Source organism: Epinephelus moara, chromosome 24 (assembly GCF_006386435.1).
Source record: "Epinephelus moara isolate mb chromosome 24, YSFRI_EMoa_1.0, whole genome shotgun sequence".
In the NCBI taxonomy this organism is placed as follows: Eukaryota; Metazoa; Chordata; class Actinopteri; order Perciformes; family Serranidae; genus Epinephelus; species Epinephelus moara.
The window spans coordinates 20,931,115-20,946,892 of NC_065529.1; the positions used below are offsets into that span (position 1 = coordinate 20,931,115).

The following is a 15,778-nucleotide window of genomic DNA, read 5'->3' on the forward strand; positions in this document are numbered from 1 at the left end:
TTCCAGTGGCCCTTTTTTGACACGACACAGTGGGAAAAGCACATAATAAAATGAACAATGGCTGAAGTCCATTTCGATGGGTCCTGCTATTGTGTATGCTGGCTCACTGACACACTGGCCTTGTTTACACCTAGTATTACCATGCCTCTAGGGTGATAATATCCCATTTGGACAGCTCTAAGTACAGGTGTAAATGCACCCAATGTGTCCTTAATGTGTCTTGAGATCCAATTACTCCATTATTCGATAGTGATACGGCCATAATTCTTTAAGCAGTATGTACGCTAGTGGGTCCTGGGCCACAAGGACCACCTGCTCCACTGACATCCTCTGCAAAAGCAGAAGTTCATACTCATCTGCAGCTAATGGCATTGTTTTAAAATGTGAAACAACAAGAGGATGTCAAAGATCTTGGCTGATTTGGTTTGCCTAAATGCCAAGAAATAGTACTGTAGTATTATGTGTTTTTCCCGCACACCAAGGCCTTTGCAAATTTCTCCTTCACAGGAAGCGCACTTCTTCTTCTTTTAATTTCCAGCATTGAAGTGCAGTGCTCCGTCCCGCTGGTTAAAAAACAACAACCCATTTGGTATTTGCAGATGTTAATAATGTACGTGTCTATTTGCATAATAGACCATTTCATTGCTATTCTGTTGCTAGGACGACAGCTCTGGTCTCTGTTTATATAATATTCTGGGACCCATTTACAATGTTTATGTTGTCAAGTCTGAGACAGTCTATAGAGCGAGGAAGTGAGATCCAATCACAAGTGGTCACTTGAGACACATGTTAATACCAGTTGTAAAAAGGGCCATAATCATGGCTTAAGGCTCACTTATATTCCCTTTACATTCAAAAATATATATGTCCGTTTCAAACATTGTAAACGTCACTGTCCTCATACTTCCGTAGTTTATGATAGCCAGGGTACAGCCATGAATGGCACTAAGGTTGTATCTCGCTTGAACTACACTACACTGCCTCCACGATCTCTGGTGGTACTGCTGCATTTCGTCCATGTCTACAAGATTTCAGAAAGTGTGCACAAATACAGATGAAATGAATGCAGAGTACTGAAAGATGGCTAAATCCGTCTCCGTATCTAGCATTGAGCATAAATGAGCCCTTAATAGGACACTTGAATACAACAGAGCTATTGTTAATGTTGTTACAGTAACACCAGTGCTTTCTCTATTATGACAAGTCAAAAGTCTAATGTGAAAAAGGCCTTTAGGTGTTTTTCTTGGCACCGGTCGAGTCACATCATTCTCCCGTTCAACACTTAAAGAAATTTGATGCCAGTGTTATGTGCTTTAGTGGTTGATAATTGTAGTAGTAGTTTCATTCATCTACTAAGGGTTCGTTCTTATTGTTACGCATTCATGTGTATGTATCTCCATTTTTGCTGCAAGAACAACAACATGACAGAGTCCATATTAATATTCTTTTTTTTTAGTTTTTTTCCCTGCATCCTTATAGAATATGTTCTGCAGCAACACAGTCTGCCTTATTTTTCATCCTCACTCCCCCTCCTCTTCCCCTCCTCTCCTCCCTCCCAGGGGACCCTCTGGAACAGCTGGTGCGACACTTCCTCATCGAGACCGGGCCACGGGGAGTGAAGATCAAGGGCTGTCAGAACGAGTCCTACTTCGGTCAGTTATTTGAGGGACACAACTGTCACGATACGATTCATATATTTAGTTACGTACAAGATACTGAGACTGAAAATTTTTAACTTGTAAAGCTAAAGGAAGTATTTATTTACGTCCTTCACAGTCCCCTGTTATCCTCCTTTTAATGTCTTTTAATCTGTCATAATCACAATCTGTGTAACCTATTTTCTCTTTCTCTGTCTTTGTCTCAGGAAGTTTATCTGCGCTGGTGTACCAGCATTCAATTACTCCTATCTCACTGCCGTGTGCCCTTCGCATCCCAGAAAAAGGTAAAATCCGTAGTATTTAGATGTTGTGACCTTTATTCCAAAATTAAATATCTCCCTTTTTAGATAAGATATACTTATTACAAGAGAACAATTAACACTTCAATGAGTAGCAGGTTATTACAACAGCCTGGATCCTCATAAATTAGACAGTACTGTTATGTAACTGTAGACTATGATGTTTCAGATCTGGTTGGGGAGCTTCAGGAGATGCACAGCGCCACAAACACCAGCACTGCGGCTGACCTCCTCAAACAAGGAGCAGGTAGTACATGCACTGGCCTGTTTAGTGTTTGGTGATTCTGTTGTTACATGAACTGTTACAGTGGCTCACGTGTAGCGCAGTAGTTGTAGTTCTTTGTTTTGACCAGCAGAGACTGATCAAGCCTCATATATGTCCATAGGACCATGGGCTATAAGTACACACTGTTTACGTTAATCTGTATTTTCTCATCTCTCTCTCATATACTAGCTTGCAACGTGCTCTACCTGAACTCTGTGGAAACTGAATCGTTGACGGGCCCTGAGGCGATCTCAAAGGCAACCAAGTGTACTTTGGCCCTGAATCCACGCCCAGTGGCGACAGTGGTCCACTTCAAAGTGTCCGCTCAGGGCATCACTCTAACCGACAGCAAAAGAAGGTACATCTTAGACACATCGGTCTTTCTTCTTAGCAACATTATGAGAGTTTTAATTCAGTGGATGTGACTGGTAATTTCATTTAAAAAAAAAAGCTGTCTGACACATGTACACCAGTTTGATAGAAAACTAGGATATTTAGAGTGACGGTTCACCCCAAAATCAAAAACAGTATTCTTCCTCTCACCTGTAGTGCTATTCATTAATCTAGATTGTTTCGATGTTAGTTGCTGAGTTTTGGAGCTAGAGACCGTAAAGTTTTCTGCTTTAATACATTTGAAAAACTCAACAGAAATGTCTCTTTTCAAAGTTCATGACCCAGTTACTCACGCTAATCCATAGACCTTGTTGTGAGTAGTTTCATGTAGGTACTACTTTCTTTCTACCGAACTACACCCGCAAACCCTATCACATCAAAGAAAGAATCAAGCGTGCATCTACTGCTCCTCACCTAGCACCACAGAGCTTGCTAACGTTACAGCTCAGCCGAGGAAAACGCCATTAATGTTTACATCTGGTGCTGTCACAAGAACGAGCCTCTCGTCTTGAGTTGACAAACACTTCCTTCTGCACAGTAAAACGGAAACAATCTAGACAGATAATTAGCATTACACGTAAGAACTGGCGTTAAACTGTAAACTGTGCCTTTGTAGTGAATGCCAAAGACAACTGACTCATAAAACTGTTTGTGTGTCCACAGGCTATTTTTCAGGAGACACTACCCAATCAACAGTGTGACTTTCAGCAGTCTCAACCCCCAAGACCAGAGGTGGGTCCCTGACACATATCAAACAGTGACAGTATGATTTAATAGGAGGTATATGTGCTTATATGTGTTACTGCTGATTGTCTTCAGTAACAGCAGCAACATGTATGCTTTCTGCTGCTGCACAAATACTCAATGTATTTACTTATATTTTGTAAATATAAGTTTTCTGTCTGCTTCAATACTCTGAGAGGTGAATGTAGATTCGTAGTGACTGCCTAGTCTTCATATAACAGTCTCCATGTCTGTTATTCATGTTTCCTACGTTTTGTCTCTGTCTCTATTCGTGTGCCCGTGCTTCAGGTGGACTAACTCTGATAGCACGTCAAGCAAGTAAGTGCTTGCTTCTCTGTGGGTTTTTTCCTTGGCGAGTGACTTTGCATGGCAGTTAATCACAATCAGATTTATTACTCTGACTTATTGAGACCAAATCTAGTTTCTTTCAGTGCCACATGTTATCAGCTCTCCCGTCTTCTCACCTCTCACGTCTCCTTTTTGCTGCAGGATGTTTGGCTTTGTGGCGAGGCGGACAGGCAGCGCTACAGAGAACGTGTGTCACCTGTTTGCAGAGATGGACCCCGAGCAGCCAGCTGTGGCCATTGTCAACTTTATCAACAAAGTCATGCTGGGACCACAGCTACGCAGATGAGACAACTGGGGAATCTGAAAAGTCTGGACTAGTGGGGATCTGGGAGAGATGTTAATATGGATTTTAACAAAGCGTGTGTGACTACATTTGTGCTTGCATTTGTACAGATGGCACCACTGTGCTCGGCTGGATGACTGTTTCTATTCAGATCACTGCTCTGCAGGGCAAAGTATTGCTTATATGTTAGTTTACAGAGCAAACCATTAGAGAGGAATAGTTTGTTAAGCCAAAGACTGACCTAAATTTGTCTGCCAAATGAGATTGAGATAAGAGTTTGGGTTTTTTGTTTTGTTTTTTTGCTGTTAATAAAGTTATTTTAGTTGTATTCCTGTTCACATCACGTACAACAATCACATGACACATGACAATCCATGTACCACACTGTTATTTGTATTAAAGTTTTTCAACATCAACATTTAAAGCTCAAGGAAAAAGTGTCATACAAGCAGTAAAATGCAAGAGTCGTGTTTTAAGGTGTAAAGTGGCCTAAATGCAATTTTGGTCCTTATGCAATGAGAGAAACAGTAAAGGACGTGATTGCAGATCAGATATTATGTATTTTGATTATCTAAGGACAAAGGCTACATTTTAACTCAGTGGTTACGTACATATTTTGTAACTGACTATATTTGTTCTTGATGCAAGTATACTGTTAAAAGGTTTTTAAGCACAGATTTAGAGGCATATTATGCTTGACTTGCCTACAATTTAAAACGGATAATTTAAAATGTTATGTGGCTACTAACATAAGCAGGTAAAAGGGGGGACAGCCCTAAAAATGTTTTAAGACATTTCTACAGCTATGACTAATAAATAGCCTTACTAAGTGATGTCTCACGTGGGGAAACCCTACAATGTCTGCAATGTTGGTGATGTCATTATGAAAAGAGCCAGTACCAGAAATGTCTCCATATCACATAATAGTCTCGGCCCTGCTTATGTTCCTATTTCACTAACCGATATCCACGGCAACACATAAGTGACTTATGTTTCACTTTAAGCCAAAGACTTCATTATTGTGTAAAAAGTTGTTTTTATCAATACTTTTTGTTTTTGTTTGGTATTTGTGTTTTCTATAAACGGATACGGTAGTTAGATGACTTCAGCACAGTTATTGTTTTTCACAATGGATTTTTATGTAAAAGAAGTAATATATTTTAGGTCTCTGAGAAGAATGGTGTATGTCATATTTGACAGGAAATTTGAGTAATAAAATGGAATTGAATTCAAGTGTTTGCTTCATTATTTCAAGGCTTCATGTAAAACATATTTTAAGATATTTTACTAATTTGCAGACGGTATGGTTTATTTGCATTTGCCTTTTTTGGTTACTTGGTTAGTCTATGTCAGTGTGATATATATGACTTTAGTATGAAATTATTTCCTCACGCTCAATGTCTGCACTTACCTATTACCTTGAAAGAGCACGATTGGTCACACAAGCTTTCATACTGCTTGAACAATGGGAGTTCAAAAGGATGAGGTCCCACCGAGATTTGAACTCGGATCGCTGGATTCAAAGTCCAGAGTGCTAACCATTACACCATGGGACCAACTCCGCTGATATAGGCCACAGATCTCTACTTGAAGCCATAATGTGTCCTATATCTCCTGTTAATGTACTTTTCCCTTGACATATGTCTGTGCATACGGTTAAGGTCTTTAAGAGTGCCAACTACCCCGTGTTTCGCCATTGCTAGTTAGCTAACGGAGGCTAAGTTAACCTAGCTAACTCAGCTAGCAGAACTCGCTGTGTGTGGTGAGAGACAGCAGCAAGCAGCGCAGTGTAAAATAAGATGTAGCTTGTTATGAACCTACGCATCCACCTACAGGTGCAGACAGTCCACCACGTTTGTCTCACCGAGCCTGTCGATATGTGTTATTAAATATATCACTGAAGGTTTGAGGGTCACGTCAATTACTTTCATTAATTTCTGCTAGCTAGCTGCTCCTTATCCGATTTCGGCTCGTCAAAATAAAAGCTGTGTTTTCAAAATAAAAGATTAGATTATATAACTGCTAAAATGTGTCAAACCAGTTATAGTTTTTTTTTCTGAGTTTGTACAGTAACGACTTATGCAGTTGAATTTTAACAACAGCTTTCATGCAAGCATGCCTGATTGCATAAACAGTAGAAGAGAAAATGTAATTTACCTTTAAAAAAAAAGAGCCTCAGGAAATGGAGGAATAGTGGAGGGATAAAGGCATCAACAACTGCTACCTAGGTGCTCAGTAAGGGAGTGTTCGTTACTGATGAGCAGGAAGAGGGTGGTGCAAAAAAGGGGAGGCATGTCAAAAAAAAATTTTAAGCTCTGTTTTTTTATTTTTGGCTTAGGGGACGGACATACAAATTTAAATGGTTGTATATTTTGTATTTATTTTATCGCAGTTTTTTAAGAGATCATGTTTTCTTTCAAATATTACCAAAATACATCATTTATAATGGCCACTAACTGTAAAATCAGAAATTATTATTGCGTTTTCAAAATTCAAACTGTCCTTGGACACAAAATGTGCAACAAACGCTTCCATCAGAAAAAAAAAATAACCAAAACCGAGCTCAAAATAGTGGCATTTCATCAAAATTACTCCATTCTTCATGTCATATTTAAAATTTGGACATAAATTTGGGCACAAGCTAACCAGTCTGCACAATAAGAGTGAAAACCCGTGGCTTTTCTCAACACCAGGAACCCAGGGAGTGTAAGAGCCACTTTAGCACATATTAACATTTGATAAGAATTTCTGTGTTGATATGACATATCATATAGGTTCTGACGACATTGTTGATGTGTAATAACGGGAATACGATGAGAATATATAGACTTGGCCTGCCATTTTGTTTCTTTTTTAGATTCTCAGTAAACCAAACACACTTAGTGGCCTAGGAACTTTGGTACATTAAAACGTCCACTACGGGGAGGCTAAATGAAAAATATTTCTAGCTACAGGGAGAGTCAAGATAAATAAATATATTTTTAAAAGTCACACCCCAGCCACCCCCTCCTCTGATACCTCTGATAAGTAAAGAACAGTCCCTAACTCCAGCTGCTCTGTGACTAAGGGTAAAAGATTGTTTGTGCTGGCACAAATGGGGTTGGTTTGTGCATTTTACATGACCAAAACACAGTAACTATTATTAGGTGTTCAGAAGCACCTAATAATGAACCAGATAGGTTTTCAGACCCATCTGTTGTGCAGGTTCCACTCTCAACACTCAATCCAGTTGACTGGGTTGGGAGACAGGGGTAGTCACTTATGTAATAAACTATAATATAACGTCTTGATGCTTGTTTTGTCCTGTGTTGCTGAGGAACAATAAAGGCTCCACTTTGGTGTGATTGCCTGGAACTAGCTCAACCGGTTGCATAGCAGCACATTGGCAGGCACCCAGGGATTCCTGGCTGACTTCCTGGGTGCCATTTCAAAAATGTAACACTGTAAGATTTAGCACTGTAGTGTTGTTATAGCCCAGGGACTCACATGTGATAGTACAGTATAGTAATGGTGGCCATGCTGTCCCTCATCCTCCCACAAGAGGGAACTAGAGGGACTTCAATAGGCTGTGATAATCCTCTTGTGTAGTCAGATCTCCATATTGCAGCTCCCAGCGAGCCTCTGGAGGAAAACAGTAGTACCAGGGTATGAGGTTTCAGATTTTTCTCTCTGTGAATGAAAGATCACAGCCAGTCTCGCCGCATCGCTAAATGTGAGAGCTGGATCGTGTGTCAACTGTAATACCTGTATTCAATAAGTATTGTTATTCCTGTGCTTTATGAAGTCTAAGAACTGTAGGAGTCCAGGAACAGCCTCCACCCCTGCTCAGCTTTCTTCTGAGGAATTAATAGAAAGGAAAATAACCTTTGGTCCCATAGGCCAATATTTGAAGAGGAAAAAAAGGAATTCCAACAATGCTCAATGTTTGCTGCAACACAAAACGTTGACGACAAGAGAGATATATTAGTTTGTTTGAGGAAAAAACACATGCACTCACACAATAGTAATACTAAACCTTAAGTAGCACATTAAAACAACTTCTGTAAGTGTGTTTCATTCATTTTTATCACTGATAGAATTGTATAGCTACTCACAAACCCACTTCCCTCTAATTTGTATTGGTTTATTATTAATGCTGAGAGAAGAAAAACATATTATGATACACTTTATTACTTCACTGATTATTTATTGATTGTTTATCATCAAGTCTTACATAAAGGGTGAAGAAAAAAAAGAGAGAAATATACAGTAGTAAACAGTACTATGGAGGCTGATATTTGGTTATGAATCTAACGGTTTGATGGCATTAAGGACAACGCTGTCCGGAACCTGTTGGCTCTGGAAACGATCCCCTGGTAATGTTTTCCAGAAGAACAGGACTGCATAGTTTGAGGCTAAGGATGAGTGTGGTCTCGAATGGGCCTCCTTTAAGCGTCTCCTGTGGTAAATGTCCTGGAGGGATGGTCGTTTATTGCCTGTGAGAAACTATGCTGTTTACATCACCTGCTGTACAGCTTTACAGTCCAGGGCGGTGCAGCGTGGACACCACACGGTGATGCAGCTGCTACAGATACTCTAAATGTAGCACATGTAGAAGGTAGTGAGGATCTACGGAGCCAAGCTGAATTTACACGTCAACATCGCGCAGTATTGCTGATCCAAAGGAACTTGAAACTGCTGACTGTCTCCACTTAGGGCATATTGATGAGAACGAGTTTACAATTATCTCCTTCACCTTGTTGTCCTGGCACCATATTTAAGAGTCTCACCTCTGCCTTGTAAGCAGTCAGTGTCAGATGCTATGTTTAATGCACACGCAAACCAGGTTATTGGGAGACATCACAAGATATAAAATAATTGGTTTACATACCCTCCATTCATCTGACTACTCTTAAACCTCTTACCAGTGGCTAGGATGACAGCAGATTACCCTTACCATATTAGTAGCTATTCCTTACTTTGCACATGTCTAAAATACAAATCACAAACATCCAACTGTTTAGCAGACCATGTTTCAGAAATCCAGCTATTGTCAGACTATCTTCTTTCATGAAAACACTAAGTGACTATACCGATAGCTGTGGTGTCATTCTCAAACTGATGAAAGTGCGGCTGTGCTGTGCCTCACAGTTATGTGTGATTAGGGAGTAATGGCGCGAGCTTAACACGCAGCCCAGGGTGTCCGCAGTGCTGAGAATGAGTGGAGGAAGTGTCAATCTCCACCAGCAGTGCTCTGCATTTCAGAAAGTCCAAGATTCGGTTGCACATGATGGTGCTCAGATGTGGTCCCTGAGGATGAGGAGAATCATATTGAAGGCTGTAATCAACAGTATTCTTGTAGCGCTTTTCATGTCCAAATGTGACAGAGCAGCTTTTGGGTGCTCTGTGCTATAACTGCACACTGCCCAGGGGGAAGTGAGTCTGTGTGGGTTTTGAGCAGCAGCCCCTGGCATCCCATGATGACAGACGAAAGTGCAACAGGGTGTTAGTCCCTGAGGCAGGATATCCTTGGTTCTGTAGGGACAACATGTATCACACTGACACATTACAAACTGGAGCAAAGGGCAAAGACTGAGTGTATCCACTAGAACATCTGCCAGCTGATCAGCACATGTTTCAGAATCTGGCCAGAGATACTCTCAGGTGCTTTAGGGGAGTTGGTGCACCTGAGGCTCTGCTCACAGTGAGTGCTCTTAGACGTACATTGTTGTCCATACTATAATTCTCCAAACGTGTTAAGGATATGTTCAGCTTGTTCGGGAGGGAGGCAGATACATATGACACACAGCTGGGCTGCCCTTTGTGGCTAACTGAGGATTGACAAGGAAAAGAAAGATTTTTGACACATGATGTTTGATCAGTGGCGCCCCCAGAAATTATTTATAATGGCGGCCAGATGGGGCCACTGAACATTTTGGGGTGGCACACCAAAAAGCAAAAGCCGTACCTAAATTTCAGGAATTCTGTTATGCTGTTTTAGTCAGGCTGTTCTCATGCACTGTTGGTACGTTTTCCTATGTAAAGTAATGCACCAATATTCGTAGATATACCACATAATGATAAGCCAGTCATTTTTGCATAACCCACGTATTTTGGAAGGCTGCAATCATGCCACTAATGCGCTGACTAAAGTAAAGAAGGAAGTGGTCCTGAGCAGCCCAGTTAGACGGCAGGCTGGGATGGTGGATGGTCACAAAACACAGGACTTTCCCCATGAGACCGGTGTTCAGAACCGTGTGAATTATGAGTCATTTTAAGATATGTTTTTACCATGTTCCTTCTCCGAAATTTAGTTAGTACTTTAGTTGCCTAAAACCAAACCTCCGTAACTTTACATTAAGCGCATAACTTCTTTCGTGGGGCGTGAATTTGTAGGATATCATACAAACCATTGTATGAGGATAAATTGTATTAGCAGTCTATATAGGCTAGCTGAAAATTACGTTGATATGGAGGGTTAAGGAATCGCATACTGATATACTTTGGTTTCTTATTTTACAGATAATATCACTGATTATCTGATGTGTAAGGACTTTTAGTGATACAGTTAACACCTTGAGTTCCACAACAATCCTGTTTTAAAATGTTATATCTATGCATGTGTTAGGTGATTCATTGTTCTTCAAGTAGGCTGGTGGTCCTTTTCTTTAAAAAAGACAAATACACAGCTTTGATTTGAAGGATCATAAGGACCAAAACATTTACTGGAAACAAGCCCTCTAAAGTTATGGGGGGGTTCTGGGTACCCAAATAACTAATTTTCATTCATTCACTCCTAAAACACAGAAATGGGTTAGCATTTTATCATTTGCAGTTTCCTGGTGTTTTTAGTAAATGGGTTTTTTGAAAATAGAGTTTTTGGTTAGATGCTTGAAATACGGTCACACAAGCTTAAGAGATTTTCACATTTTGTTCTACCACAAAAAATATGTCTGTAAATAACCCACTCATAATTTTTTTTGCTTTTTCTGTGTCTTAAAAAAGGCGGTTGCTAAATGGCTAATTGAGCCAACAGAATGTCATCATACAAAACATGATTTTACAGCCTCGCTGTGGTGATGGCGTTGAAGTTGAAGTCCGTGATGTAGTTTGTTTGTAGCCTAATGTTAGGTTTTTACTTGTGGCGATTTCATTCAGGTGGTGTTTATTTGTGAGGATGATCTTGTTGAACAAGATGTGTCAGTATCATACACTTTTGTCTGCTAGAGAGCTTATTCCCTACAAAAATCAAAAATCCAATAGAAATATTCCATAGGTGTTTTGATGAGGGAACCAGGGCAACACTAATTTTCGTGTCGGCCTACAGAAAACGTCATCCATGGAGCACTCTATTAGTTTTGCCAGCGAGGGCAAATAGAGTGGGCAGCATTTGTTCCAGGGGAACCATTGTGTTTTTATGTATTTACTGGAGAGAGAAAAGCTTGCTGTTGTATTTCTCATCTTGTCTCATGAGCCTTTATATGTGTGTGTGTATGTGTGTGCATGTGTATTTTAGTTTTTCTCTTATTCAAAAGTCTGGTGAAATCTGATTATTAGCTGTGCTACGTTGCTTTTGTGCAACCTGATAGTTTTGTTCCCTGACAAATTATTCTCGCTCATATGACTTGTTTCATGCCTGTTACCCTGCCACTGTTAAGACCCCACTGTTTAGTTTTACATTTGCACAGTACTCACACCTGCAGTCCTGTGTAACTTCACTCTGCACACTCTGCCTCTGCAAATAGTTATTGTGCTTATTTTTAATGTTTTAGTTCATCCTTTTATGTGTGGATAATGTCATAATGCACCAAAATGGAGTTATGCTCCACTTTAAAATTAATGCATCTCCTCAAAATCTGCAGCCAAATTTCTGCCTGGATGTGCACACTATACAAATACGTGTGTTGCACTGATGTTTGCTTGTCCTGTACTGTCCCTTTGCACCATAGAATAACCTAAAATCAACTCTGACTGTTCTTAAGGCATGTGCCCGCATATACTCTGCCACTATGCAAGTTATTTATGTCTCTGCACCAGTGCCACGAATACTAATTTCCATAGTTTTAGTGGGTCAAGTGTTTCTGATTTATGATTTCCACCCTCCTGATTTCCAAGCAGCATGCCAGCTTACTCTGAAGGGCCGGAGCATGTGAGGACACAAAATGGCTGGGCCAGGACATGTCTGACATGGGTGTTGTGGAGCCAAATAAATCCCCGTTAGCAGAACGGCTTGATCCAGTGCTGGTGCCAGACTTGGAGTCCACCCAAGCCGCAGGACAAGGATCAACTCTCCATGAGCATGAACCTAACACCCACACACTTTACTACCAGTCACTGTACATGAATCAACAGTCAACAAGCTTATGACACATGTCGAAGGTGCCAGAGGGCTCTGGATCATGCTAATTTTGGGGGTTAAGACAGAATACAAAACTGAGCACATGTAGTTGACATTGAACTTTGCACGTGCATGCTTGGGTTTTATGGACTGGATGTAATTGTTGAGTGGTCTGTACTTTTTGGCCACACAGCAGGTACAAAATATATACTGTGAAGCGGAAAATTTAGGCAATGTCCTGAATTTTTCTTTGTCGTTTTGGAGGCAAGGCAGCTCTGGCAGGGGATTTAGAAAGCAGAAAAGAAGTGTGCGACACACAGAAGCTCTAGCACGGTGCTGACTGTTAAATCAATGCAGGGGATAAATGGAGGGCTTGTGCAAGTGCAAAAAACCTGATACACATTTGATGAACACAACAGAAGTGATTTAGCAGCTTGTTCATACACTGTATAATTTGTGAGAGAGGTAGGTGTGATAAGCTATAGTTTAAGCCTGCACCTTTTCGGTTATTGCTATAATCTCTTTTTTGACACTGACTCATCAGGCGTATCTGTCTAACCACTTGGCTGCATTGCTGTGTACAGTATTTAATTATTTTTTCAAGATTAAAGACTAAAAGAAGAGATAATTGCAAAATAGCACAGACGGGTTAACAGAGATGATGGGGTAGAAATAGTCCTGGTAAAACTCGTATTTCAAAGTGCAAAGATGTATTTGTAAAATACACATGGATAAAGTCAGAATTGAATGCCTGCTGCTGGAAAAGCAGCTTGTGTTACGTCTTCAGGGATTTCCAGTAATATGCAACGCTGTTTTCCCTTTGCAATCTGCACAGATCTATTTTTTTGTTTCCACGCTGCAGCAGGAGAAAAGAACGATTAGCTGGAAGAGGATATATGGAACCGGATGGGGCCCTCCTCTCTCTTTCCCTTCTCCCTTTCGTATCTGTCGCCTTTACTGTGTTTACATTATAGACACACCCCTGACCTTCACCCAGGCCCCCTTCGCTGGCCCCACACACACACGCACACACACCGTTTCACATACCAGAGCTATGAGCACACAACCGTGAATGCACAAATGTCACCGAAATAAATAAGTGGATGCAAAAGAAACAGCTTTCACATTGATGGAGAGCACGAAATATCAGCAGCGTTTGCCCAGTGTGCTCCTGTTTAGTGGAGTTGTTTAATCGTCTATTTTTAGGCATCCTCGGCCATCTCTCATGCATTGCAAATGTATGGCAAGATCGCCATGCAGCTTTCCAGCCTACCACTGTACTGCAGAGTAGACACACCCCTCCAATACACACACCTCACTGCACACATTTGCAAAGTGTCAAAGAAATAATGGAGGAAAATGCGTAAAACGGAAGATTCAGCACCAGGCAGGGCTCGTGTTGTTATTTCACCAGCGTGATATCGATGGTGATGTTGTGGCTTGTTTAAATTTCAAATGTGGGACTCTGAGCATGTAGCCGCAAAACAAAGACACTCGGTGCGAGAGATAAACACGGCATCCACGGGATGATTTCCGCCTATTGAGACACCACGCCGTATCTAATGTTGGCGCGGTAATCCCCCGCACCGGGTGTCCATTGATTCAGAGATCAGAAGCATAACGATGTTGCTTTAAACCTCACGCGGTCAAAGTTGTTTACCTCTCCGTTACCTCTGACGTCACGACACACCCCTGTTTGAAGGGGCGGCTCTTCTGCATATGGGCACCGGCGTCAACCAATCACAGCCGAGCTGGGCCGAAATGTCACCAATCACAGCACGGGAGAGACGCCGAGCCCATCTTTGATTGGCTAGCGAAGGGGCTGGGGGGGAAATCCCTCTTTTCCCGTAGAGGTCCTGAAGAGGGGGCGGTGCATAACAAAAAGTAATGGCTATCTATTTGGGTCCTGAAGAAGGAGGGGTATTTCTCGTCGGACTACCGTAGGTGTGATTGAGTTTTCTTCATGTAAGTGCGTACGTTAGCCTGTCAGTTGAACCCAGTTGCGCCTCGAGCGTTTTGTCGTTGGATGTCCGTCGGCCGCCGCCGCACAACGGTTACTAAGCTGGCTGAACTTGGCGCCGCGTTTTAGGGTTAAAGCAGCCAGCTAGCCACGCTAACGTTAGCTACTACCAGCGCTGCTGCTGCTGTTGTGTGTGTGTGTGTGTGTGTGTGTGTGTGTGTGTGTGTGTGTGTGTGAGAGAGAGAGAGAGAGCCAACGTCTGGAAGGGCGGACGAGTTTGACGTTTTCTCCTCAAGTCTCCTCACATTTTTTTTAGTTTAGTTAGCACAACGCGGTCCTCTCTCTCTCCTCAAAGCTAACCCTACCCAGTCAACATGGAGGGGACACACTTTGCAAGAGCATGAGCACGACGGCGAACGGCGACTAAAGAGGATTAAAAGCAACTCGGTGTTGACGGGGGAAAAGTTGAGCTGAGGTATGAAACTCACATGCACAGGAGGAATGCTAAAGTCGAGACTTGGGTTGTTGTAATCTCTGTTGCCCAAGACCACACGAGAAACAGGTTTAGCACAATTTAAGTCTTTAGTTGATCAGTGTGTGTGTGTGTGTGTGTGTGTGTGTGTGTGTGTGCGTGTGCCTACGTCCCTGCCTGATTGCTGTTTTTATGGGTACAAATGAGTGTGTGCGTTTCTGTTGAAAGTAATTCAGTGTTACATAAACAGAGCAACTGCAGGTCAGGTACGAGGGTAACGTTATGGGCCCACTCAGTGACTTGCGACATGCCATTTTGCTTTTGTATTGAACAGGATTAACAACTTGGGATAAACAGAAGAAAGGTTTCAAGTCTTACCTATTGTACAAGGGCATGCTAATACCTCAGGTAAGACATTTCCTCTCACTTTTACCTGGTGTTTATAAAGCAGTCCTATGAAAAGATACATGTCTATTAACATGTACTTAAACCTTAACTTGTGTTGCTTTTAATTTACACATATTTTGCTGTGAAATACATCTACACTCATCATACACATTAACTCTCTTATGAAAAAGGTAGTAAGTAATATATGAACCATAGCCAACATATTCATTAATAAGACTGTAAAAGCAATGTGTTGAAGAATGAATTTAAAATGTCAGTACTTTTAAGACTGTGCTTAATTTAATGTGATCTGCCCATTTGTGACCTAAATCAGTGACCCTCCTAAAATCAAAGGCCTTACTTAAAGGGCTGTGTAATGAAATCTGCACAACTGAAAAGTCAATACAGTCCATTTAAGTACAGGGTGTTTTTCTGTCCACATGAGGACTTTTATATATCATACAGCTGCAAAGTGGAAATTCTCCCCCATGTATTATTAATATTAACAACCAACTAGTTAGTTGCCTTTGAATAACAGTGTAATATCAGCTCACATTTTTATTGTGTTGATACCACATGATAAAAAGTGATAAGCTGCAGCTATCTGAAATAATCAGTGCCGATTTCAGTCTTCTTGTCATTTAACATACAG

At 41.2% G+C, this 15,778-nt stretch overlaps 2 protein-coding genes and 1 non-coding gene across 6 annotated transcripts in view; 2 read left to right on the forward strand and 1 right to left on the reverse strand.

Annotated features, from left to right (window-relative positions):
- The window catches only part of LOC126386503 (tensin-2-like), a 38,769-nt gene extending 32,818 nt beyond the window's left edge, over nucleotides 1-5,951 (forward strand). For 2 of the 3 annotated variants that reach the window (XM_050038896.1, XM_050038899.1), the window contains 7 exons: nucleotides 1,560-1,652; nucleotides 1,865-1,942; nucleotides 2,127-2,204; nucleotides 2,412-2,580; nucleotides 3,279-3,347; nucleotides 3,648-3,677; nucleotides 3,849-5,951. In XM_050038896.1, the coding sequence (XP_049894853.1) occupies nucleotides 1,560-1,652; nucleotides 1,865-1,942; nucleotides 2,127-2,204; nucleotides 2,412-2,580; nucleotides 3,279-3,347; nucleotides 3,648-3,677; nucleotides 3,849-3,993 (662 nt within the window). In that variant the 3' untranslated portion in view covers nucleotides 3,994-5,951. The remainder of the gene's footprint in view (nucleotides 1-1,559; nucleotides 1,653-1,864; nucleotides 1,943-2,126; nucleotides 2,205-2,411; nucleotides 2,581-3,278; nucleotides 3,348-3,647; nucleotides 3,678-3,848) is intronic. The other variant, XM_050038898.1, reaches the window with a different exon arrangement.
- Nucleotides 5,475-5,546, reverse strand: trnaq-uug (transfer RNA glutamine (anticodon UUG)). The gene has a single exon. It is a non-coding gene; the product is annotated as a tRNA-Gln (tRNA).
- An 8,235-nt stretch (nucleotides 5,952-14,186) lies between the features above and the next one.
- The window catches only part of LOC126385688 (vitamin D3 receptor B), a 33,637-nt gene continuing 32,045 nt past the window's right edge, over nucleotides 14,187-15,778 (forward strand). The window contains exons 1-2 of one of the 2 annotated variants that reach the window (XM_050037558.1): nucleotides 14,187-14,247; nucleotides 15,074-15,147. The gene's annotated coding sequence lies outside the window, so the exon portion shown is untranslated. Of the gene's footprint in view, nucleotides 14,743-15,073; nucleotides 15,148-15,778 lie in introns of both variants that reach the window. The other variant, XM_050037557.1, reaches the window with a different exon arrangement.